Raw genomic sequence first — 24,922 nt, 5'->3', positions numbered from 1 at the left:
ATATAAGGAAATAATATTTATGAATATATATTTTTTTTTTTTGGTAGGGGCGATTTGAATTATATGTAATGCATTTATATGCATAAAATAAACAAAAAGTATCTACCGTGTTATTTCTCTTTTTCCACATTTTATGCTTGAACTCATGTAACAATTGATAGCATTCAGCTCAGACACTTCAGAAGTTATGTACGGGCCCTTTAAATGGGGGCGTGGTTAAGACAAACGTTGCCAAGGAACTTAGCTTGTGACGTAGCCGCAGAGTAACTGGCGGATATTTTCAAAATGGAAGAAATGTCAGACTTTTGGAGGGGAACGGTAGCTCTAAGTTTGTTTACCCTCTGAGAGCCGCTGCTCCGGGGATTTATGCTTTATGTTGACAGAAGAAAATTTACACAAACCCACGCGGACCTGTGAGGTCGAAACCCGGCAGGATGAGCGTTTCAATCGGCGACAAGATCGAGGTAAGTCCCTTTGTTAGGCTAACGCACACAGCTAGCGCTGACTGCGGCTAGCAAAAGGGGCGTCGGGAGTAAGAACACACCGCTAGATAGGCTCTTACTATCCTTTAGCTAAGTGGAAAAGCCTATTAAACGCTTTCTCAGTAAATGGAGAAATATACTTAATATATTTATCATCAGAGGTAAACATGGGGAGGGATTGAATTAGTTTTAGCTTGTGGTGTTATTGCTCTGGCATCATCACCATCAACATATACATTTTTGCATGATCAAAATAACTTATGTTTTTATAATCGACAATAATATATTTATTAATAACATGTATAGAGTAATCTTCATATAATAATAATAATAGTGATGATAATAACATTAATATTTTTTATAGTACTTCCAATAAATGATAATGTTTATTTGGTTAGCTATTAGACGCTCTCCAGGGACCTGATCATGGCATCAGTTTGCTAACACATCCCGCTGCCTAGAAACGGCAGCTTTCTGTCCTCCAGCGGGGAGAAAGCCGGGATAATTAAAGGTTTTGATTGGCCAGATGGCAGCGTCAGTGCTTTGAGAGTTACTGTTTGTTGTGGTTTGTCGTTAGCTGCTGGTGTGACCCTTCCTGTGAGGATTTAGGATGTCGCATGTAAGAGGGACAGTGATGTTTGATCAGATTATAAATGATCTCTATAAAAGTTTGTATGATGGACACTTTACCAGCCGAATTGAGGACAGTGTTTCATACTTTGAGGGGCTTAATATTGAGGTGCGTGCTTTTAAAGATCCTGCTGCTGCGTTCAAATGCTCATCTAAAGTCTAAACATATTTTTTTTTTTTGTGTTTTCTTCTGTTTTTGTAGGATTTTAAGGTCCTCACTCTCCTTGGCAAAGGCTCTTTTGCATGTGTTTACCGAGCAAAATCTGTCAAAACAGGATTGGAGGTTGCCATTAAAATGGTAAGATCATTTTGTTGTTGGAAATACAAGCTGTTGCCAGGAAATGGCAGTTCATGTGCAAACTTAGTACAGTTGGATTATTAGACTTTAGTTACCTCCCCTGGGCTTCTCTTGGTCCCACAAAGACTCCCCCAGTTGGTAAGGTGTTGCTGTGTAACAGATTGGCTGTTAGCTCCCAGACTGAAACACAGCTCAGTCCCATAGTGCATGTTAATCCGTTTTAGAAGGGGTGTAATTATCTGTGTTACTTCCATCTGTAGATCGACAAGAAAGCGATGCACAAAGCTGGCATGGTCCAGCGTGTGACAAATGAGGTGGAGATTCACTGCAGACTGAAGCATCCCTCCATCCTCGAGGTAATGTTTACAGGATAAGTTATGTTTTAAAGTCAATACAGTACTTCACCCCAGTTCTTCATGCAGACTTTTGCTCTGATGATTGAGAAATACATTAAATGTTTGTTTAGTTTAATCAAGTTCAATTTTAATATGATCGTTTTTAAGTCAAATCACGGTTTGGGTTTAGTCATTGTTGTTCTAACAAGTCCTGAAAGTTGTATTAAATGTAATTCAGCTGCAAAAAATGGTTCCAATAGTTGCTAATTATATGCATTCATCTTAGGGATTTTAAGACCTTAGTTAAGAATTTTATTGAATTTGACTAGATTAAATAGACTTTCCCTGAATATCTTGGACTAGTTGTTTGCATAATACTTAGATGAAGGTTTAAAACAAATATCCCCAAGATAAAAATGTTTTATTTGCCACAGGAAATTCATTTAATTTGACCTTTACTATTAAACAAATGGATTTTTTGTTTGAATAATGTTGTCTAATTTTGCTATTTTAATACATGCACTTAAACAATGTTATAACAGTCTTCTCCACTAGATATAGTAGTATTTCATTTGATAGTAAATTTTTCATTCATATGTATGCATCATGTATTTCCAAAGCTCTACAACTACTTTGAGGACAGCAACTATGTGTATTTGGTGTTGGAGATGTGCCACAATGGGGAGATGAGTAGCTACCTGAAAGAGAAGAAGATGCATTTCTCTGAAGATGAAGGTGAGATGCAGTTTCCTCTGATATTTTCTTAAATGCTGTAATAAAAGATTTTCAAGTTTTATCATATTTAGCTTCCTAAACTGTAATTTGTTTTTTGTCTGCAGCCAGACATTTCATGCATCAGATTGTGAAGGGAATGCTGTATTTACACACCCATGGCATCTTGCACCGTGACCTGACGCTGTCCAACCTCCTGCTAACCAGCAACATGAACATTAAAATAGCAGACTTTGGCCTCGCCACTCAGCTCAAACTGCCAAACGAGAAGCACTTCACCATGTGCGGGACTCCTAACTACATCTCTCCGGAGGTGGCCACCCGCAGCGCTCACGGCCTGGAGTCAGATGTCTGGTCTCTGGGCTGCATGTTCTACGCCTTCCTGATGGGTCGCCCTCCGTTTGACACCGACACGGTCAAACACACTTTGTCCAAAGTTGTTCTTGGGGAGTATGACATGCCGAGCCATGTTTCATTAGAAGCTCAGGACCTGATCCATCAGCTCCTTCAGAGAGACCCTTCCCTGCGACCCAGCCTCTCTACGGTGCTGGACCACCCGTTTATGACCCAGAGCCTGCTGGTCAGGACCAAAGAACTGAGGCTTGGCGATGACAGCTCCATCGACAGCGGCATCGCAACCATCTCAACAGCGTGCACCTCCTCCGCTTCAGCGAGCAGCGGCACCCGTCTCCAGCGGAGGACCAAGCACGTGATTGGTCCAACTCTGCCTAACCGTATGATGTCGGTTCCACCGCGCCAGCCCGCCAGCTTCGAAGACGGAGACCAGCTGCACCAGCAGTACCCACCAGACAGCTTCTGCAGGGAGGGCAGGCGGCGGGACAATCATGTTGGTGAGAGTGGACAGCCGTATTCCAGGTTCCTCAGGAGGGCTCACTCATCAGAACGCTGCAGTTCTGCAGAATCAGGACAAACCTCCTCGCAGCATGAGCTCGGGAGATGTCATTCAGAGGAGACTCTGTCTGCTTTAGGACGGCCCTTCTTCCCCTCGTCCTCCACTCCTCATTCTTTTACAGATCATTGCAGGCTTCCCTCCCCTCCAGTTAAACAGTAGGTCCTCCTTTTGTTAAACTAATCTCCTCCTCGGGTCTCAGATGGAGCTTTATCACAGGCTCTCACTTTGTGTTTCAGCTCAGCCTATCTGTCAGCTCAGATGGTTCATCCACCAACCTCCCAGTATCAGGACTTCGAGGGAGTTTCTAACTGGCTCAACAGTGAGGGTACGTTTTTGCTTTTTAATAAGTGTGTGCTAGATCCAGGCTCTGACTAATATTTTAACAGTTTTTGACTTTCTTTGCAAGTATTAGAACCAATTTAAAATCATAATTCTTAGTAGAAGTTCATCAGGAGCCTCGGTTGTCAGGTTAAATCGTGTCTCTGCCTCAGGTTCGGGGCCAAGACCCGCAGACGGCAGCGGCGGCAGCTTCCACAGCAGAGGGCAATCAGGGGTTCACAGCTCCTGGTCCGAGCCCATGGGCCGAGGTCAGCAGCACCTGTATCCCGAGTCATCCCGGGAGATCACACCAGGAACAGATTTCCAGCCTCCTCACAGCAGGGAGCAAAAGCCCCCATCAACCAAACCCAGAGGGGAGAAGCAGAAGAAGACGCTGAGAGACGTTGTGCCTCCTCTGTGCGCCTACAGACTGAAGCCCATCAGGCAGAAAACCAAAAATGCAGTAGTAGGATATAATTCCCTTTCTTTTTCATACTTGTGATGTAATTGTTAATGCATACACATGCTCAGTCATCTGTTTTCTTTTTTTTTTCTTTCTTAGGTGAGCATCCTAGACACAGGGGAAGTCTGCATGGAGCTTCTAAAATCCCAGAATGGGCAAGAAAGGGTAAAAGAAGTCCTGCGTATCTCCTGTGACGGCTCTATGGTACGTCACATGACGCACACAGCAGGAACCTTCCTGAAGCAACATTTCTAAAACAGTGCTATTGTTGTAGGTAACAATATACCAACCAAATGGTGGGAAGGGGTTTCCGGTGCTGGACTGCCCACCAGCGCCTCCGGAGGATATTCTCATCTGCAGCTATGATGACCTTCCAGGTAATTAGAGAGGCTTCCTGATTATCAGAAACTAGACATGAAGCTTACTTCATGACAGTGGGAAAAATAATAATTAATTAACAATAATAACCTATTCTTTTAACGTATATTTTAAACGTGCTATGAGTTTTTTGGGTCTGTGTTATTAATCATGTATTACTGAAAGGTCAGACCTTGTTTCATCCTCATCCTGGTAGATGTTAGCAGATTTTTAATTATTTTTAGTTTGCAATATATAAAATATATTGTGTTAAATTCTTATCAGAGCTAAATTTATTTAGAAAAACTTATGATATGTTAATAACTTGATTAACCTTTGTGTTGCAGAAAAATACTGGAAAAAGTACCAGTATGCCTCCAAGTTTGTGCAGCTCGTGAAATCCAAAACCCCTAAAGTGACTCTTTACACCAAGTACGCCAAAGTCATGCTGATGGAGAACTCACCTGATGCAGACCTGGAAGTCTGTTTCTATGATGGTGAGCCCCAGATGTTTGGCAGATGTGGAGAGCTCAGCGCTGTGGAGAAGAGCTGAACTGATGCTGTCATTTTTCAGGAGCAAAAACCCACAAGACCTCTGAACTGGTGCGAGTGGTGGAAAAGAGTGGGAAGTCGTATACCGTGAAGGGAGAAGTGGGTCTGAGTGGCCTGAGCCCTGAGAGCAGGTTTTATGTGGAGCTGTCCGACGAGGGCCACAGCATGTGTTTGTCACTAGAGGCCGCCATCACTGCGGAGGAGCAGCGAAGCACCAAGAAAGTCCCCTTCTTCCCAATCACTATCGGCAGGTACTGAGAGAGACGTTCTGTTTTATGTGTAAGGAGATTATTTTTCTCCCTTAACTAAGATGTGATAATTTGTGTTAACCTGTGCAGGAGACCGACCAGCTCCGAGGCTCCCTCCTCCGCATCGGATCCATCACAGCAGACCCCTCCTGATTCAGCAACACCTCCTAAACCGCCGCAGTTCACTCCTTCAGTAAGACTCCCAGCCTTAAATTCACAGGAGCCAGTTCACATTAAAAGGATGATGGGAGTTCTGCCTCTGGATGTCCCTCCGATAGAAAACATATTTTCCTTTTCTCTTTTAAGGGCATAAAAGGCTATATTTACTATGAAAAAAACTACTCTGACAATAATCTGACCTTCGTCTTTGCCTGCTGTTCTTTATGTGGCTATCCTTTCTCTTTCATCAGCATCAGAAACCCATTATGACAGTTTACTTTAAGCTGAAAATCAGACGTTTTTATTCCTTCATCATCTAGAATGGTACTGCAGCACTTGCAGGCCTGCTGACTGACCACCTATGTGCTCAGGGGATGTTTGTGTTTGATTTCTGTTTGATCCATTATTTGATTGCAGATGATTTCCTACGACGGGTCAGATTTCACCTCCGCAAGCATGAGCAAGAAGAGCTCTCCGGTCCGACAGGATTTGGTTCAGAGTGCAGGAAAGGTGGTCAAGTCAATCTTTGTGCCTAATGTTGGATGGGCATCACAGGTAAATGATTACAGAACCGTCTGAACACTGACCGGCCGAAGACTGAATCTGTTCATAAATGGCTGTTTTTGTTTTTTTCTGCTGCTGCTGAAGCTGACTAGTGGAGAGGTGTGGGTCCAGTTCAACGATGGATCTCAGCTGGTGGTCCAGGCAGGGGTTTCCTGCATCTCTTACACGTCTGCAGAAGGCAGGATCACCAGGTAACTATAGGGACAGTTTCGTTATCAGGAAGGGGAAGCAGGGATGCAGCAGCGGCTTTAAATGTACCCGCCTCCCTTTCTGTTAGTTTAAGGTTATATTTAGTAAAAAATAGACAATGTGTTTTTTTCCCCCCTCCCTAACAATAGTGGCTCTACCATAATAAAAATCAACCTAATATATGACCTGTTGCACCCTAGCCTCCAGCTGGAGCTCCCTGATGATTTCTCTATTGAACTATTTCCTGTTCCAGCTTCTAACCCGCCGCGTCTCGTCTGCAGGTACAAGGAGAACGAGAAGCTCCCAGAGCACGTCAAGGAGAAGCTGCACTGCCTCTCCACCATCCTCGGACTGTTGGCGAACCCGACGACATCTCGTCAACCCGCCGGCTGCAGAGAACCGCATTAGCATTAGGGACCTTCAGAACGTTAGCTCTGCTGGGGCTGTAAATATTACATGTGTGTTGTCTGTTTTTACCTGTACAGAAGACTGATTATGAAAAGATTTTATTTTTCTAACATTGTATAGTGTCTCAAATAGCTGGTGGGAAAGTTCTCCTGTCTCATGAACTTGGTGATGAAATAAACATCTGGAGGGTGGAGAACAGAAGTGCTTGATGTTTGATATTAAAAAAAAATTCTATTAAAAATGAAAAACATTGAAGCTCCCTGACCTAAAGAGTTTATAACCTAAATGATTAAAAATCAGGCATCAGACAAAGGAGGTTTCACATGTTTATTTTGCCGGTTGAACTGGCCCTTTAATTAAAAAAAGGTCAAAATTATGGATCTTAATTACAGAACTCTTACAAAACATACTATACGGAATTTAGCCTCGGTGCATATAAACATATAAGACACCCAAGAAGTAAACATTGAGGTGAAAGTGGGAGCAGGAAATGGTATTAATCTCAGGTTATTTTCTAAAATCAGAATGAAGCAGAGAAGGGAAGAGCACAGCGCCGTGTACGGATATCAGCCTTTCCCCGTTAAAACGGGGATGCATTACATTCTCCTGAACCTGATGTCAACCCAATCCGATCGCTTATGGATTTCAATGACAATTGCTTAAGTGGAGAAACCAGAAGGAATGATCTCTGAGATTTAAGAGGCAGGCTCAGAGGAATGCAATCATTTACAGACTGAACAGCAGTGCTGCTTTCATTTTGATCATCAACATGCGAGCCATTTTACTGTAAAATATCCACATGTTCAAAAACATTACTGCTCTCATATTATTTATATAAAACATTTTCCCATAAAATCTCAATAAAATAAAGTTACTCTCATTAGATGTTAAGACAAAAGTATAAACAAGCTGGAGTAAAAAAAAAAAAAAAAAATCACAGTGAACATTGGGAACAAGAGCTGGACATCCCATCATGGATACAGCAGCTGGAAGAGGAGACGGGTCAGGTTTGAGCTCGGAGCGAAGGAACTGACTGGAGATCTGCAGAAGAGGATAAAAGACGGGAAAACTACTGATTTCCCCTTGTTTCTCTGGGTGCCTTAGATCTATTCAACCTTCAAATGTTTAGGACTTAAAAAAGAAAAATGGTTTAAAGTGACATGGCTGTTTAAGGAGAATATTGAAAAAACTCCTGGAATTTCTCTGCAGTCATTAAAAAAAAGGGGAATGTGGTCGCAGAGAACCGAGCTGACGCTCAGATGCCGTTTGTTGGACATCAAACATCTGGAGCTAATGAGAAGGAAATCAGCCAAACGGCTGCGGAAAACTTGGTCATGTGATCATGGATGTTAACGTTTCTCTCACCAACAAACTAATTTCATGGCACTTGGAGAGACAAACCGCTCACATTGGTTCCAACTAAACTCGATCTGACCCCAAAGTCCCCGGCAATCAGCCGGCTTCAATCTGCAGCAGCCTGGGATCTGTGGAGCGATGCTGGAATGCCGTCTCGTTCCCTTTCACTTCCACAGAGCGGTTCTGACCCGAGAACAAGCCCACAGGAGCAGGACCTGTTGATTGGTGGATGTGCTTCAGTCTGAAAGTTTCTCCAGCTCGGATCAGGCTGTCCCCGTTTGCTACCTCATCTGGACCCTTTCTTTACAGAGATCCCACAAGGGAGAAAAGTGAAATCAGCTTTTAGGTTCCCAAAGGCTCACGTTACAGTACTGAGACAGTCTTATCAGACAGAACCAAATGTACAAAAAGGGGAAGGAAGCTTACACCCAATCACCAACAGTTTCAGTAACCACAGAGGAAAAGGCCTATCGTTGATTAGATACATTATTAACATCATTAATTACTGATTATTATTCGTCGTTGTTATTATTATTATTATTACTGTCACCACTGTGATTTATTTGTTATGGAATCAAGCGGGCCGGGCCGGGCTCAGTCATTGGGAGGAGGCCTTTGTTGCTATCGTAGAGACGCAGTGCTGCTGGAAGTTGGGAGACACAGTTGAGTTGCAGCCCAGTCTCTGTAGCTCTTTCCCTCGCACGCTGTTGCAGGGGGCCTGAGGGGTGGCGCCACCGCCGCTCACCGCTAAGCCGTTGGGCTGCTCGGCACCTGGAGCAAAGTCGGGGTTATGGCTCTGCAGGATGCTGCTGATGTGGCTCAGCAGGTCGTTGAAGAACTCCGGGACACCTTCGTAGCCTGGAAACATGGAGGGGCGTTCAGGAACACAGTAGAAAGACGAAACAGTTTTGGTTTAAACCGTAAAACACATTTTCTCTTTTGATGGGACATCAAAAATCCAGCTGCTTTGTTAAAAGTTCGATGCATCAATGCATAGACATCACAAGGAATAATGCATAAGAAAAATTTACAGTACGCAAATAATCAAGTTTTTTTTATTTTCCTTCCATGTATCGTTTGTTTTCACCTCATGATATTCCATCTTTCCTTCATTCCTTCCCTTTCTTGTTTCCCTTCTCACTTGCTTTTCTTACCGTATATCCTTCATTTTTTTTCTCATATGTGTAATCTCATTTTTATTTTTTTGAAACTCAGCTCAGAAACTCAGTAAAACTCAGTTTACCACGAAATCCCGGAAGGATTCTGAAATGTATTTCATAAATTACAGTTAACGTTGACATCCTGAGGAAAAAAGTAACTACAGCCTTCCGTTTGGTGGAGCTTGGTTTAACAATATTTTTCCTTCTCTGCTAGATGAAGCTGTCAACTTCCTCACCCCTAATCCTTCCGCTCTGATTTATTAGTTTTGCAATGAAGACACTTTAATTCTGTAATGAAATCTGAGCTACTGTAGATCTGTATTAATTATCAATGCTGTGCAACTCAGGTCTGCTAAAATATAAGGTGGATTGGTAAATTCAAACCTAACCTAAACTCTGAGGCTGCCTGGTTCAGAGCAACGCTGCAGCTCTGGGTTGTCTCCATTAAGATCCAAAATAGCTCAGGATTCCAGAAGTGACAGAAGGCCATGAGTTTTACGCACGCAGACTGAGACACACACCAGAGCACACGGTTGCCATGAACCAACGAGGCTCAAGCTAAACAGGGTTCCGGCTCCGGAGCCAACAACCAAACAGAGATGATTTAGACCAACAGAACCCGCCTTTCCGCCAAACGAGCCCCACACCTACCGGGAAACGCGTTGATGTCGATGACGGCGTGCTGACCCGTCTGATTATTGATGATGACGTCGATGCCGAATAGTGACACGCCCAGAGCCTGCCGCAGTGACCTGGACAACTCCCTGATGACATCATCGCAGGGCGGTTGGGACACCCCCTCCACGTTCTCTCTCTGAGGTCAACATGATAAACGTTTAAGCAAAAACTAATAGAAACATTAACAGAGGAGCTGTTGATGATATCTGGGACCCACCGAGGTCAGGTCTGAGGACGACTCGGGTTTGGAGACGTTGTGGCTGTTGAAGAAAATGGCTTTCCTTTCTGAAAATGGAAAAAATAAATACCATGAAAAACAGAAGGAGGGTAAGTTTCACATCATGGCCTGTAGGTGGCAGCAAAGGTCTGAAGTTACATGAGTCAAACAGCCAACTCTGAAACAAAACTCTGAAAGTTAAAGGCATCAGTTTTAAAAGTATTTATGCTGGACTGGAATGCTTAGTCTTTGATTTACCTCGCATGTAAAATTTACTTTTAACCTCTTAGCATTCTGGTTTTTCAGTCATAAAAAACAAAAACAAAAAACGCACAAAGGGGCCACTTTCTTATGGGCTTACTCTCTAGACCAACCATGACATTTAATCTTACACGGCTAAACCTGACGTCCAAAAACCTCAAGTAGAGACCAAAAATAAATTATTTTAGAATACTTTTTCTTTTTATAAAATCAGATTTTGTTTGAGAAATGTTACATTTATGAATTTAAAGAATAAAAACAGAACCTTGATTATTCTCACAAAAAAACCCATTCATTTGATCTAATTTATTGTTTGTTGTGGCTATTTTGGTTTCACTAAAAAATAAAACCACATTGTGCATTTTAATGAGTCTCGTTTGAGTGGGTGTATTTATTTTTTTAAAAGTGGTTAAAGGCAGACAATTTTTTCTTGTACCCTAATTTAGGTATATTTATGTTTGCCAAAATAGTTTAAAACTATTTCAAAGTAAACATTTTCATAAGGTACCAAATCTGCCATTTATAAAACTATTTGGGGGCTGTGAGTGGCCCCCACGCTGCCCTGTGGAGCTCCCTGATCCAGGATGCACCTCTGTGGGATCCTGCTTCAGCTGTCTGACGTGGATCATTTTCATGCACAAAGTAACTGTTGCTTTGCAAAGATAAGCAAAGCAGCTTACTACACTGCAGTTGAAAACGCTTTGCATGAGGGCTTCTACTCTGCAACATGCAAATCCTGAAGTCGTCCGTCCGAAGCACAGCATTGCGCTGCGCTGAGGACGAAAAGCTGTGTTTGCTCTGAGCAGGACGGAAACCTGCTGCAGCCCTTAAAAGGCCATCAGGTCTGATTACAGGGACATTAGAGCTGTTTTATGAGCTCTTTTATTGGGGGATCTGAACGAGCAGAGCAGATTGTACCGATGAGGATGTGTGCAGCCTCCAGACTCCTCAGCCGTTGCTCACCTGCAGGGCCAGCAGGGAAGTTCTTCAGGGAGGGCCTCTCCACCACAGTGTAGGACTCTCCCACCACAAACACCTTGTACAGCACGGCGTTGTGGTTGATGAAGCTCTGGATCACACACGGGGGTTTCACGTCCTTCATGTCCTCTTCACTGAAGATAATGGCCATCTGTGGACAGAGGAAAGACGCTGCTGAACTCGGTTAAACCTTAACTCACATCAGCGCTGTTCGAGACCTGGGATGATGAATGTTTGTGGTGCTGGATTCAGCCGACATTATGATGACACATTTATCTGATTCTGGTGTTTGAGTTGAGTTAATGGACAATCCTGTGACGGGTCATGCTCTATCTACAGGAAGTGCAGCGTGTGCAGCTTCTCACCTCATGGGAGTTGGTGCCATGAGCCACACGGGTTTTACAAACTGTAGAGAAAAATCAGAGGGTCAGAACTCAAACAGGCCTGTAGGATTTACAGATGAAAGCAGATCTCTGGATAAAAGATCCACTCACTGAAGGGGAATGTGAGACCCTGCAGCTTGATCTGCTCCAGTACGTCCGGGGTGCACTCCGTGTTCAGGACCATGAATGGAGGAGAGCAAATCCTCTCATCTGATTAAAAAAAAGGGGAGAAGATTGACGGCATAAAAACGATGTATTCCTTTAGATGTTAGCAAAGCTAAGCAGAGATCAGAACAGGCCAGTTTTCCCCTGATCGACTCGTAGGTAGTCAAGAATCTGCAGTCATTTACATCACAGGCATCAGCAGCAAACAGGAATAACCTAATTATCAATAAATTCTTGAAATTTTAGCTGCTTTTTTATAGGTTTGGTGTGCAGAGTTTAAGGAATAGTTCATAAAAAGGAGGGAGGAGAAATGTAAATATGAATGGAAATAATTAATCAACTGTTTTTCCCGCATGTACCTTTTGTGTTCTCCTTGTAGCACCATTTTTCTTTAATTCCTTTCTTCTGTCCCTCCTCACCTTTTTTTTAATCTCCATTTGTTATAGTGTAAGTAAGTAATCCCAGTCCTTTAAATCAAATGCCTTAAAACTACTAACCACCTTTCTGTTCAGTTTGTATAGCCAGTGGGCGGAGTTAGCCATTTTGGCCCCAGTGCAGCTTTTATAAAGGGTCCCTCCTCCAAGTCTGCCTGTTCCCCCTGTAGGCCATAGGTGTAAAAGATTGTGTAGGGCTCTCACAAATTATATATTGCAACACTGTGAAGCAGATAGTTGTTCAACAATTAACTGCGGTCCTTCCCTTGAGATGTCAATCAACATACATAGCCTCTTTGTGTCTTTTAAGAATGGCAGTAATTTCTTTTGTAAGAGTTATAGGCTCAATCATAAGGAGCTGCGCTCGTCCTCCATGTTTTTCCATGTGGAGCTATCTGCGTGGTTACAAATTGTTCTAGGTGTGCGGTGTAGATATTCAGACCACACACAAGTGTTAAAATGATGGAATTTGAGCGTGCAAACCTCACAGACGCATCAAGCATACATCCAGTTTAAGTAAAAGGTCTCTGCTGTATAGGAGACGTGGCTTTCTGCTCCTTCCAGAAGCAGAGGGGAGCTCAGGGGCTTCAAACATCCTTCCCTCACCCCTCTTTGAAAATTAGATTAGGATTACACCTGTATTAATTTGATCTAGAAAAACAATATTTATTGTTCTACATTTTGTTTCAGCAATATACGCTTTGCAGTAAGTTATTCTGAACCAATCACAAAGGTTTGCATCAACTTTACTTGGTTTAATCTTTTTTTTAAGCTTATTTATGTGAAGGTTAACGAGATTTTTTTTTTTTAGCTCATTCTAACTAACAAAAGTTATTTTTAAACTCACAGAAGTAAAGAAACTTCCATAAAGTGGATTTTCGTTTATCTTAGCCAAAAAGTACGATCCTTAAAGCCCATTTATTTATTATATTTATGATGAGAGCTTTCCAAACTGTTTTAATAACATTGATTCTATAAATAAAATCCTTTTATGAACCTGTTCTGTACCACTGGTGCCTTGCAGAGAACTTTTCCCCCCGATTTTCTTGCCAAAATGAATAAATCAAACATTTTACAGCACAGTCTGTTGTTCTCCACAGAGGATGTGAACCATTAGTGTCGTCTTTACTATTAAACACTTTCTGTAGAGAAAAATATGAACTTTATGGGGTTTAAATGATAACATCGACGTCTGTTATCAATATACATTTTTTTAGAGATTAAACACTATACATAAAATAGTATGAAGGTTTTATTTTAATTAAAACCAAATCCTTGTTTAATGAGTTTAGTTTTTGAGATTACTATAACTGAAAAGAAATGAAAGGTAAATTTGTTATAAATTACGATAGACTGAACTGAAGTAATCTTTTATTCTACAGATTATATACTTAAGATTACCATTTTTTAATACTATTTTTTTTATAGTTGCATTTTTTTTCAGTATAAAAACTATTAGATAGTGGAAGTTAATGATCGACTTCTAATTCAGAAAGTAGAGAACTTATGATATTATCCTCATCTGTTTAATAGTCATTTAAAGGTGATTTAACTGATCGAACTCTGATTGCAAACTTGTCATTTCATGTCTTATAAAGTAACGCATTATAATTGACTGAAAGTACTTTGAAAGAACATTTCCCTATTTTTTGTTTAAATGTTTGATTTTATGTTTTTAAGTGAATTGTCTCATTTTGACCCAGTGAGGAACTAGAGAAACTTGTGTTTTTACTAATATTTTTACTTCCCATTACTGCCTATCTAGAGGTCTCAATATTGTCATCCTTAAAAAGATCACTTTTTATTGTTAAGATCCAACTTTATTTATCAATTGTATGACAAACTTTGCACTCATTGATTTAAAGTAAACATATTGAAATAAAAAATGAAGGTAAATATTAGTTCAGTAATAATCTCCTAATTGTTTCCTTAAATAATAAAATTCCTTAGTGATTACGGAGCCTCAAAAGGGTTAAAATGTGGAATCCTTTCATTTTAAAATACCATGCAGCACACCTTTCTCCTTTATTTGTTAACAACGGATCATTACCCGTCACACGGGAAACCTGATCTCATGCAGGAAAAATGGGATCGGCGCGTTTTTGTTTCCCATTTTCTCCCGATTCTTCCCAGATTCTTACATTTCAGCCATTTATAATAGAGACTGTAGTGGAACCAAAGTAAAAAAAAGTGTTTTCAATATAGAGTTAATGATTTGCACCCTCTGTTGCGTCGGCTGGTAACTGGTTGGTAAAACCTGACTCATATGACAGGCAGATGAGACTTTATGCAAGCTCTAAAAAACAAACAGTCATGCATCACCTGCCTTTTTTCTGTGTTTTTCCCCCACCTCCTTCCCATTTGGTGTATACCAACTCATGCTCTTTAAGGTCACATGACTGCATGAGTGACACCCTACCATGTTATGCAACAGAGTTGAAGACAAACTGCGCGCCCAAACACCCGTCATTAAGGAGTCATCAGGTCCACCCGTCATCCATTAAGGGTCTCCCAGCAGCGAACCGCAACAGTAGCATTTAGAGTCCGATGAGGCCACGGCTTCTTCTGAAGCTTGGCCTCTTTCTGTCTTATCTCTAACAGACGGCAACAGAAACCCTGTCTTACATCACTTCCTGTAGGGGAGAGTTCCTGACAGGAATAAACAGCAGTCAGTAGGCTTCATCATGCATAAACAGTCATCTGCTCCTTACGTGTGATTCCAGCGAGGCAAATATAAACCGTAAGGAAACCAGGACATCCAATGTGAGTCATTATTTATTTAACAAAAGCAAACAGCAGAAGCTGTTAAAAAAATGAAGTGAATTTTCAATAAAAACGGAAGAGGATATAACCTAAATAGTAAAACATACACGGTTTAGATCAATGTCTTATCTTAAAGGCAGAGCGAAGCAATGAAAAAGTATCCCAGGATTTAATGGCTTATTTATTTATGTTGATGCCACTGCCCCCGTCTGACATCGTTGGAACTGCAGCGAAACAAACACTGAAACACAGAGATGCTCAAACTGTCTGAGGATCATTTTAGCTGCAGGTTTATTCAGCGGTCAAGTTCACCTTACTGCTGGTTATGTGGTATTGAGCTCTGAGCACACACTGCAAAAAATGAAAATCTAATTAAGCTATTTTTACTTAAAATAAGTGCATATTTTCTCCAATTCGGTACGAAAGTGAGACACTTTGCCAATGGAACAAGACAATTTACATTTAAAATAATTATTTAATTTAATTGCATTGTCTTATTTCAAGTTCACATTATCTAATTATCTTATTTTAAGAGTAAAGATACTAATTTCATTGGCAAATCATCATATTTACCCACTCAAATTGAGGGTAAATACACTTAATTTAAGAAATTTTCACTTATTTCTAGATCAATTTTGCAGTTCAGGTGAATGTTAAGTTCCTAGACTCTTTTAGTGTGGCACTGTACACCTATAGGAAATGAGTGACGGACCAAAGCAGGAGCTGGTAAATAGCTGATGACAAACACACAATGGAAACATAGCGGCCTTTGTCAGTTGGGGGGGGGGTCTCATTCAAAGCTCAGCACCTCGGGCTGTGACTGTGCCAAGGTCAGCAGAATCTCACCGAGCTGAGAGAGAAGCAGCTCCATGAGAACTTTAGGTTTAATTAACTAGTGAGCTCAGAACCACAGCAGCATCTATACTGAAATGTTTTTTTTTCCCCATATAAAATTTAGATATTTTTTGTTAACTGAACTGAACATTTTTGGAAAAAGCAATGAGTTCCTGACAATTTTCTATTCATTTTAGTTGGCATTACATTCAGGATGTCTGAGCGCAAAACGGCTACATGGTTTGGGTTTTTATTCTCTGCATCTTCCACAAATCACTAAAGTAGCTTATTATTTATCTATTGGACATATTTCTGAAACCTCTCAAGCTTTTACCAAAATCTGCGACACTTGAGGCCTGAATTCTGCTGTAGATCATTCAAATTACCTAGCTGACTAACTACAGTAGGTTCTTATTTAACGAGTTTAGAAACCGAAGATCTGGTTTAAAACCAAGATCCAGCAAATTGAGACAAAAAAAAAATTAAGTTTACTGATTTCTGAACATTAATGTTTGGATTATCTGTCAGCAAATGAAACACCAGACTTACGAATTAGTAGGAAAAAAACGTATTTCTTGTGGCAGCCCATAGAAAAAAGACATTAAAGTCTAGATAAATCATTAAGTGCTTTTATACTGAATGTTTTCTAGTAGATCAAAGATTTCCCCCTAAGAGATCCCCGTTCTTTACCTGAGAATAAAAGCATCCACATAACATGTATCCATTATTCTTATTAGTAATCTAACATTATTTCTCTAAAATCGAATACTTCTGCATTTTATTCATAATAAATTTATAAATACAGGAAGCTACATCCACATGTTGATCTTGTTCTGGGAGGTAAATATGTGGGCATAAAATATCTGTTTTAGTGAGAAAAAAAATCCTATACAGTTAATATAAGGTAATTATCTTAAAGTGCTTTTAATTCCATTTAAATCACTTAACAGGCAGGTTTGAGTTTAAAAACAGCATATGAGGCCATTTTGTTTTCATCCGATGGTGTATGTTTTCATATCTGCAGGCAAAAAAAAAAAAACAGCAAAAAGACAAGAAGATTTAAAATAAAAGACAAAAATTTCACATTGTGGACATTTAATTTAAATAAATAAATAATATGTGTTTCAAATAAAGCTTACTGGGGGCTCTGGGGATGAGACTGGGCTGGTTAACTTCCCTGGTTTTAAGCCAAAAAGGAAAAACTTGTCTGTGTTCTCTAAAGCGACACACAGGATGCTTCAGGGCAGAGAGACCAAACTTGTCCTTTGAACTTGTTGGATTTTCTAAAATGTTTTTTACTTTGTTATTTTGGATTAACCTGCTCACACTGATTCTTGCTTTTTTTAAAAGATTTTTAAAGGATTTTTTTTAGAGATGTTCCTCTCTAGTGTCGCCACATTCCTGTTAAGGAGGAGGAATTGCTGTAAAGTGCAGAGCTTCCTTTGATAACCTTTAACCAAATGGGATAATAAACTGGATTTGACTTCCCTGTAAGAAAACCAAGACTCAAATGGAAGGTATGCAGCTTAAAGAGCCTTTCCAAGACATTTGTTGATGAGCGTTTTTTATAGGTTGTGTAAATTGAAAAGAAAATAATAAACATATCTCATGGCTTTTATTCTTGCTCTACAACAAGCCAACGACGTCGTGTTTGGGTTTAAAGTGATTTGGAGTGCGGTGGTAAATCCAGATGCCTCGTTTTATTTCACCAGGATAAGAATAGCCGCCTGATATTTCCCAGAAAACAACCTGAAGCTGCAGCATCCACATTACATCAGCGCATCGCGACGGCAGCTGGTGTAAAAATATGTCAAACAAACCCGCCGGACGACTGAAACCTTGTCAAACAGAAAGCGTTTCAGCTCCAGAGCTGAGGATTGATGGTAAAGAAAGCAGGGAGCAGTGGACAGGAGCGGGGAAGCTGGGCTGGCTGGAGGATCAATCTGGCTCTGTCTAAACACTGCACACCCGGAGCAGACCCGATGGAGCCGACCGCGGCGTTTATGGGAAAAGACTGAACTAAAGTCAGTGATGCATTCACCAAACGGCTGTCAAACACCTAAAGGTCTGCCCACTTCTTCATTTTAGGTTCAAAGCTCTTAGAAAAACATTGTATTATTTACTTAACAGATATTTACTTTGAACGTCTTTGATGAAAAAAAAAAATCCCCAGAAAACTTCCTCCTTCCAAAGCAAGACCTGAAAGTTTTTATATTCTAGACTTTGGTAGTTCCTGTCTGAATATCTGACTTTGCTCAGAATTAGTTAAGAGAAAGTTTTTTGCTGCTGCCGCAGGGACAGGGAACTAGTGAATCCAACAGGGAACCTTCTGCGGCTCAGAGAGGAGGCCTTAAGGCACATCACGGAGCAGAGCCAGCGTTCCAGTCATGAATCAACCCCAACGATCCTTTAGTCTGACCGCCTTCAGCTCAACATGACCTGCAGTAACTCCTGATCTGTGTTAGCATCACCGCTTGCACAATGTGGAGGAGAGCAGCTGATGATGAGGTCTGATGGGGCCACATCCTAACCTGAAGAGGAGGAGGTGAGGTTTTTCTGTAGGGTCTGCTTGCCTCTCAGGCCTCGGTTGCCATGGCAGCTGCTCCATGCATCCAACATTGAACTCTATTAAAACCCAGTAAAAAAATCCTCTGGACTGTCCCCCCCACCGTTATGATAGCAGATGGCCACGATGCAGTTCAGTCCTGTTACGTAACAGCCATCATGTCTATTTGGATAGAAAAAAAAAATAACATCTCTTCTTCTTCTGCTTCTATTTTAGGAACACTGTGACACGTCACCATGGCGAAGCACCGATCCGACTCTGGTCTTCAGCGCCTTGCGCTCAAGAAACAATTTAAAGGTTTATGCTCCACGCCTTATATGGAGGTGAGGGGATGTGATTCCCTGTCAGGAATGTGCCGCTGTCGTCAGCGCCTGCAGGCTAAAACACAATTTATGGGCTGATCGGGAAACGACCCACTCCAAGGCAGTGTGCACCGAGCCCGGTTTACAAGTTCTGGTGTAAACAAGCCCAAGACTAAAGGGTTCAGCCTAGGGTCCGACATCCACATGGAAGCATAAGAAAGCAGAACCTAAGCCAGAGGAAACAGCTTTAACGTTTCCAAAGCAGCAATGAGGAAGAAACTGCAGCTAAAACCACCATCCTGATGAACATCTATCTACATTACTGGAAACAACAGTCACTCTGCAGTTCTAGAGATCTACTTTAACTGAGAGCAGCAGAAGCAGCAATGATGTTAACTTTGCACCCTGCAAACCTAATTCTTATTATACATCTGCTCTGGAGACCACATACTGATATTCACAGCATAAGTATGGCTGACAGGTGCAAACGTGCTGCAAACATAAGAATGATGCAATCTTTAACAAACTCTGCAGTCCAACAATGACCTTAATGACTCCCCATTACAAAGGGGTGGACCTGTTTTCGGTACAATTTGCATGTTTTCTAAGCCACAACAAGGCTTTTGTTGGGCGACTCTATAAAGCTTGGAACTCAACGCCACTACAGACATTTTGAATTGAGAAAGCTTTGTGGATGGGAAGCCAAATGTCTTAAAACTTGGAAAACAAAGTCCAGTGGTTTGTTTTTAACTTTTTTTTTTTTTAATGACTATGACCCGAAGGACTGAGAATCTTCACCAGCACACACTCTGAAACACACAAGAAATAAATAAATGAAAGAAGAGAGTTCTGGACCTTCACAAAACTGGTTTAACCTTGGAGGAAACTTCCTTCCCTTTCAACACTATCCTAACTGGAAAGCACAGTGGCGGCAGCATCATGCTGTTGGGGTAAAACCGTTGCACTTCACAAAAGCTTTGTGAACACTGAAGCTACATTCTAAACACATCAGTGATAAAGTTAAAGCTTTGGCTCCTTGGTTCGACGACTCTTTTAAAGATGAGCAGCGTGAAAACGAAGGACCTGGACGCTGACTTTAGGAATTCATCCTCCCATCCTGCTCTGTGGGCAGCGAATGGTGCCAGCTTGAACTGGTGGATAGCCGAATGCTGAAATTAGGGGCTGCGCTTGCTGATCCCGTGCCCACATCTTGCTGCTGTTACAAAAATTGTAAAAACTAGTTGCTAAGGAAATGTTGAGTTTTTTTATGTGTCATTTGAAACACCTTTTCTTTTTTTTAAATAAAAGTTAAGTTAGATTTCTACAAATTTATGAAGGGGTCTGTCTCTCTGGTTGATAAAATCGAACCTGGTAACTGGGTTAAGGTAAGATAGGGATAAAACAATTCATCGGATTAATCATGATTAATCAATAACTTTAATAATCACCACCTAATTTAGTAATCGATTAATCGTTACCTGGAGTATACTGCAAAACATGCCTTTAGTTGACATAGCAACTTATTTAGAGCAGTGATTATGTCAAAGTTGTAAAAACATTTATGAACATTTTGCATTTAAGAATAAAAAAAAATCTTGTACATCAGTAAATATGCTCAATCCAGCCTCCTCAAGTGGAAAAGTTTTAGTTTCACTTGGTTTGATTTTGTAAAAAGTCCTCTTTAAGGAACCTTTAGCTATTCGATTATTAATCGAAAAAATAATCTGCAGATTAATTGATTTGCAAAATAATCGCTTGTTGCAGCCCTTCTAAGACTTCATGGAGCCTATGGGCCATGTTGACTGGCCATGTCACTGCTCTTCTCTTCCTAAGTAGTCCATGTGTGAACTATTTGGTTTTACGGTTTTTTTTCTTAATGGGGACAATACAATAACCACTGACCACCGGCATTTAGCACTGGATTTGTTAGAAGGTGGCAACAAAGTCGGTGTTTTAGAGTGACCATCACCGACCTGACCCAGTTAAACCAGTTCTGTCAAAAGGGAATGGGCCAAATTTACAGCAAACTATTGTGAGAAACTTGTAGAAGAATACCCAAAATGTTATGTCTAAGTACATTTCCACTGAATGTTTAGAAAATGTAAATACATTCCCGAACTCTCTCATCATATAGAAACAGAAATTATTTCAGTAAACACAACCGACTTAAAACAAGAAAAAAAACAGCAAGGACAAATGTTTTATAGGTTTATAGTGTGTATATAATAAACACACCCTGATGGTGCAGGATAGATTATGTCAGAGCTTCCTTCACTTTGTTCAGGCATCTGCATAACTTCCCTCATCAAACAATAAATTTACTCATTATACTGTTTAACAACCTCCTCTGACTCGACGATGCAGTCATGGGAGAGTCACTGGCCAACCAGCAGCTCACTCACCTTGCATACACCTTTCTATTCTGTGAACGAGCTGATAGGACTTGCAGCGGTCCAGCAGAGTTCGGATGGCTGGTAGCGGGTCCAGGACCACGGTCTCAGGGTGAGCATCGATGTAGTCCTGAAAATGTAGAAGAAAAAAAAAACATTAAGCTCCTTTTATGATTTTAAAAATCATCATCATCATCAAAATCCTAATATCCACAGTATGAAATCATAGGTTTGCGGTGAAGCAAACGATTTAATAAGAAAAAAAGAAAACATCACTATGAGTTGGAGCTTGTTTTATGACGGGTTTTCAGCTTTTCTCTCTGGCAGCAAAAACTCATAGACAGGTTACACCACAGCCTTTCACAAGGGATTAAATCAGCTGCGACTGGCAGAGATAATCAGAAGGTTTCTGTGCCCTGAAAACTAGTTTAGCTTTAATTGCTTTCAAGTTTTATTTGCAGCCTTGCGACATTTCAGGATTCTTCTAAAAGCTCCAGGTTCCACCTTTTGTCCTATTGAGGTCAGGCATGCGAGAGGCTCCAATGTGTTTTGAAACCCGTTCCACCACATCTGCAGTAGGGTCATCCAGAAGCAGAGTACGATCATGGCGATAAAAAGCTGTCTGCCCTCTGTGGATCTACAGCCACAGATTTGTTAAACAGAATTATGTCTGCAGGGCAGAAAAAACTGAATCAGACTGTGGATTTGTCTCGGCCTGTGTTTGACGGATGGTTTAATGTATGCCAGCAGCTCTTTGGAGGTTACATCACCGCATCGCTGTCTGCCGACCGCTCGGTCAGCATGAGGTTGCCTGTTTTACATAACCACACACACTCTTTCTCTCATCCTGCCATCTGTTTTTGACTCTCTGCTCGCTTGGTCTGCACGCTCCCTCCACGCTCTTCGCCTTCAACAAATTTGCCTGCTTGCTGGTACTTTAGAGGAATCCCTTCTGACTCCCATCCGTCGTCAGATGTCACAAGACAAAAGTGATCTCAATAAGTAAAGAACATTTGCAAGTCATTTGAGCAGGTAAATAAGATGAAATTTTTGCCATTAAAATAAAATAGCCATTATGCACTTGAAATAACATAAATAAATAAACTTAAATCATATTCAGTTAACAAATTGTTTTATTTTCCTGATTAAATCAAGAAAAAATGCATTAAATTTGAATAGAAATGACCTATTTATATTTAAATGTTTGTAGTGCAGCCTGTTTCTGCACATTACAGACATTTACAATAGAATAGCACTTTATTTCCTTAATTTAACAGAGACAAAATCTTATATGGCTTATACAATTAAGCACATGCAAAAAAATACCTTAAGCAAATATTGAAATGGAGAAAAGCATTGAGGCAGGCGCCCATCAGGGTACCATCTGCAAGATTTACCCCAAGCTAACAGGAAGCTGATCAAAGCTAGATGAACTGTTTTGCAAGTCGAAGACGCATCAAACAATGCTGACTTAACCCATCAGCGTTGATAAAAATGCGATGATTAGGCCGACCATTTGAGAGCTTAGAAGTACAGAGAAGAGAGGGGGAAGTGAGAGACAAAAGGCTCTTCAGCAGGTGATGAGCCAGACGCATGTTAGCGTGGGCGTATAGGAGACGCCTGCACATGTTGCTCAATTCTGGAGCCGATTAGTACAGATCAAATGGCTTCAAGACATAAAATACATTAGAACATAATTCAGCATTTGGATCCACCGACTCCTCATGTGTTCGGATTTATCACCAGGGTGTAAATCCACCAGAACACTGCTTATGTTTGTGGAAATGATTCTTCAGCAGGTTCACGCTCAGTTCTTTCATTAAAGCTTCCATGATCTGCAAACAGCATTCATCTGTAACACTGAGAGCAGCTCCAACCCCTGAATCACAGCAGAGGATCCAACCATGACAGTTTGTTTTAACCAGAGACCTATAATAGAGAGGAGACCTTCTTCCTCTGCAGCACAGAGATTCATTATAATCAAAGCTGCCTTATAATAAGAAGAAAGGATCCAAAGGTTATAATTCACACAGATCTGTAAACACATAACAAAACCAGGTTTCACTCCACCTGATGCTGCTCTGATAGAAAGGCCTCCTAACAAGACAAAAACGTAACGACGCAGCCTCATATGCAAGCAAGTGTTGCACCATTCAATCAGCATTTACAGCCAACCGTTCGGTCATTACACTCCGAAGCTCAATATCGAACCAACCCTAATCCCTTCAGTCTGCACCCCACCCACTAATCACAGTCACTCTGATTTCCTGTTTGTTGTACTGATGGGGTCAGGAGAACCGGTAACATCCTGATGATCATGATTCTATTTCCTTTGAACCAGACAGAGCAACTGGGTCAAAGTCGGAGCAATAAATCCATTTTACACCATCTGCTGCACGGCCAGCTTAAGAAACACAAACAGCAGATAGTATCCCAGTGGGCGGAGCCTCGCCTCAGACTTCCAGGTTTACTGAGTCATGTAGTCAAGGGTTCCGCTGATGATGCCGCTGTTCATAAAGCCGGTTTGATTCCTCCAACTGGGACTGAATATATCCGCCTCATCAGTGTTTACGTCTCTGGCAAAGCTACAACAGACTGGCAGCGAATCGTTAAACAGCTGGGTCTCACGACCACTCCACGTCGCCACATCACCTGAGGAGTTTGGATTCCTCAGACCTGCAGGCGCCCATGTTTATTCTGATCATGGCTCAGTGGAAGCACTGTTACGCTCCGAGTATCCAGGACAGCATCACGCCGTAGATCATCTGCTGACTTTTCAGCAGTCAGGAGAGAAGCAGAACAAATAAACAGATCTTGGATCAGGATATGAATCCTGTTTATGTCTTAGAGACCCTGAAGGTTAAATTATTCAAACTGGGAACAGACTCTAATTAAAATAAAATTTTCTTCTTTCATTCCATCTCAGTTGCTCTATTTGTCGGCAGCCTTTGTCAGACTGCTCTATCCCTCTGTCCACATGGTCACCAACACCCCGAGACCCCAACAGAGAGTCCTGCTGGACAGCTCCAGATGATGTCATATCCTCAAGAGCCAACTTTAGCTTTTATTGCAATAATAGAGTGAGACTTCCATCAAATCAATGGTGAGGCTTTGGTGATCACCGTGTGTGTGCTGACGTTTATTCCCAAAAGTTTAAGTCCTGTTAACCATCAACCTTCATCTGTTCAGTAAAACAGAAGCAGTAATCCGTATCAGTATTTTTTTTTTTACTTTTCTTTGCGTCAATGGATTTGTGAATTCTCCAAAGAAGTAAAAACTCTGCCCTGAATCTGTACCTGTACTCTCTGGACCTGCAGCACGGCTTGTGAGTCGTTCTGGTCCGCTTCCAGGATGAGGTCGGTCAGTTTGTGGATGATGAGGTCCAGCGGACCCTGGTCCTCCAGAGGCTGGCTGAGGTCCAGCTGAGGGCAGAAGAAAACAAGCAAGAGGTCAAAGCAAACCCTCCATTGTTGTGTATTTAGCTAATTTTCCTCCCAACACACAAACTCATCCTGTCTCTCTACCCTACTGCAAGGCCTCCCCACTTTATTTAGTTATTCACCTTTTCCTTCAGGCAGAGCCTGGCAACCCTACAGAGAAAGCTCATTTCAGCTACTGGTTTCCAGAGTCTCATCCTTTCAATCCTAAACCAGATCTCTGAGTTAAGAACAAAATAATCTAAATAAACTATTTTTTTGAACTATTCTATTTATTGTTGAATAGCCTCAGCCAGTTTATTAAATTCTTAAACTAAAGCTGTCAGCTATAAACTAGATTATTCAGTCAG

At 41.2% G+C, this 24,922-nt stretch overlaps 2 protein-coding genes across 4 annotated transcripts in view; one reads left to right on the top strand and one right to left on the bottom strand.

Moving 5' to 3' along the window:
• The first annotated feature begins 271 nt into the window (after window positions 1-271).
• Window positions 272-6,849, top strand: plk4 (polo-like kinase 4). Of its 2 annotated transcripts, none has more exons than XM_015397086.1 (15): window positions 272-464; window positions 1,315-1,410; window positions 1,671-1,766; window positions 2,366-2,480; window positions 2,585-3,545; window positions 3,627-3,709; window positions 3,882-4,174; window positions 4,271-4,375; window positions 4,446-4,548; window positions 4,876-5,025; window positions 5,103-5,331; window positions 5,419-5,521; window positions 5,905-6,042; window positions 6,136-6,242; window positions 6,522-6,849. In XM_015397086.1, the coding sequence occupies exons 1-15, from the start codon at window positions 435-437 to the stop codon at window positions 6,646-6,648; spliced, it is 2,736 nt and encodes a 911-aa protein (XP_015252572.1). In that variant the 5' UTR covers window positions 272-434; the 3' UTR covers window positions 6,649-6,849. The 2 variants fall into 2 exon arrangements, with proteins under 2 accessions (XP_015252572.1, XP_015252571.1); XM_015397085.1 differs by having other exon boundaries at window positions 3,627-3,715.
• A 117-nt stretch (window positions 6,850-6,966) lies between these two features.
• itpk1 (inositol-tetrakisphosphate 1-kinase) overlaps window positions 6,967-24,922 on the bottom strand; it is a 32,466-nt gene continuing 14,510 nt past the window's right edge. Inside the window, exons 4-11 of one of the 2 annotated variants that reach the window (XM_015397124.1) lie at window positions 24,432-24,557; window positions 21,148-21,265; window positions 11,793-11,891; window positions 11,664-11,704; window positions 11,239-11,449; window positions 10,060-10,127; window positions 9,816-9,978; window positions 6,967-8,862 (exon numbers count right to left, since the gene is read on the bottom strand). In XM_015397124.1, the coding sequence (XP_015252610.1) occupies window positions 8,603-8,862; window positions 9,816-9,978; window positions 10,060-10,127; window positions 11,239-11,449; window positions 11,664-11,704; window positions 11,793-11,891; window positions 21,148-21,265; window positions 24,432-24,557 (1,086 nt within the window). In that variant the 3' untranslated portion in view covers window positions 6,967-8,602. The remainder of the gene's footprint in view (window positions 8,863-9,815; window positions 9,979-10,059; window positions 10,128-11,238; window positions 11,450-11,663; window positions 11,705-11,792; window positions 11,892-21,147; window positions 21,266-24,431; window positions 24,558-24,922) is intronic. The other variant, XM_015397125.1, reaches the window with a different exon arrangement.

This window comes from Cyprinodon variegatus, unplaced genomic scaffold, assembly GCF_000732505.1.
Source record: "Cyprinodon variegatus isolate N-32 unplaced genomic scaffold, C_variegatus-1.0 Scaffold838, whole genome shotgun sequence".
NCBI classification, from domain to species: Eukaryota; Metazoa; Chordata; class Actinopteri; order Cyprinodontiformes; family Cyprinodontidae; genus Cyprinodon; species Cyprinodon variegatus.
Note: the sequence above shows the minus strand (reverse complement) of the source record. Positions and strands in the feature narration are given on the sequence as shown.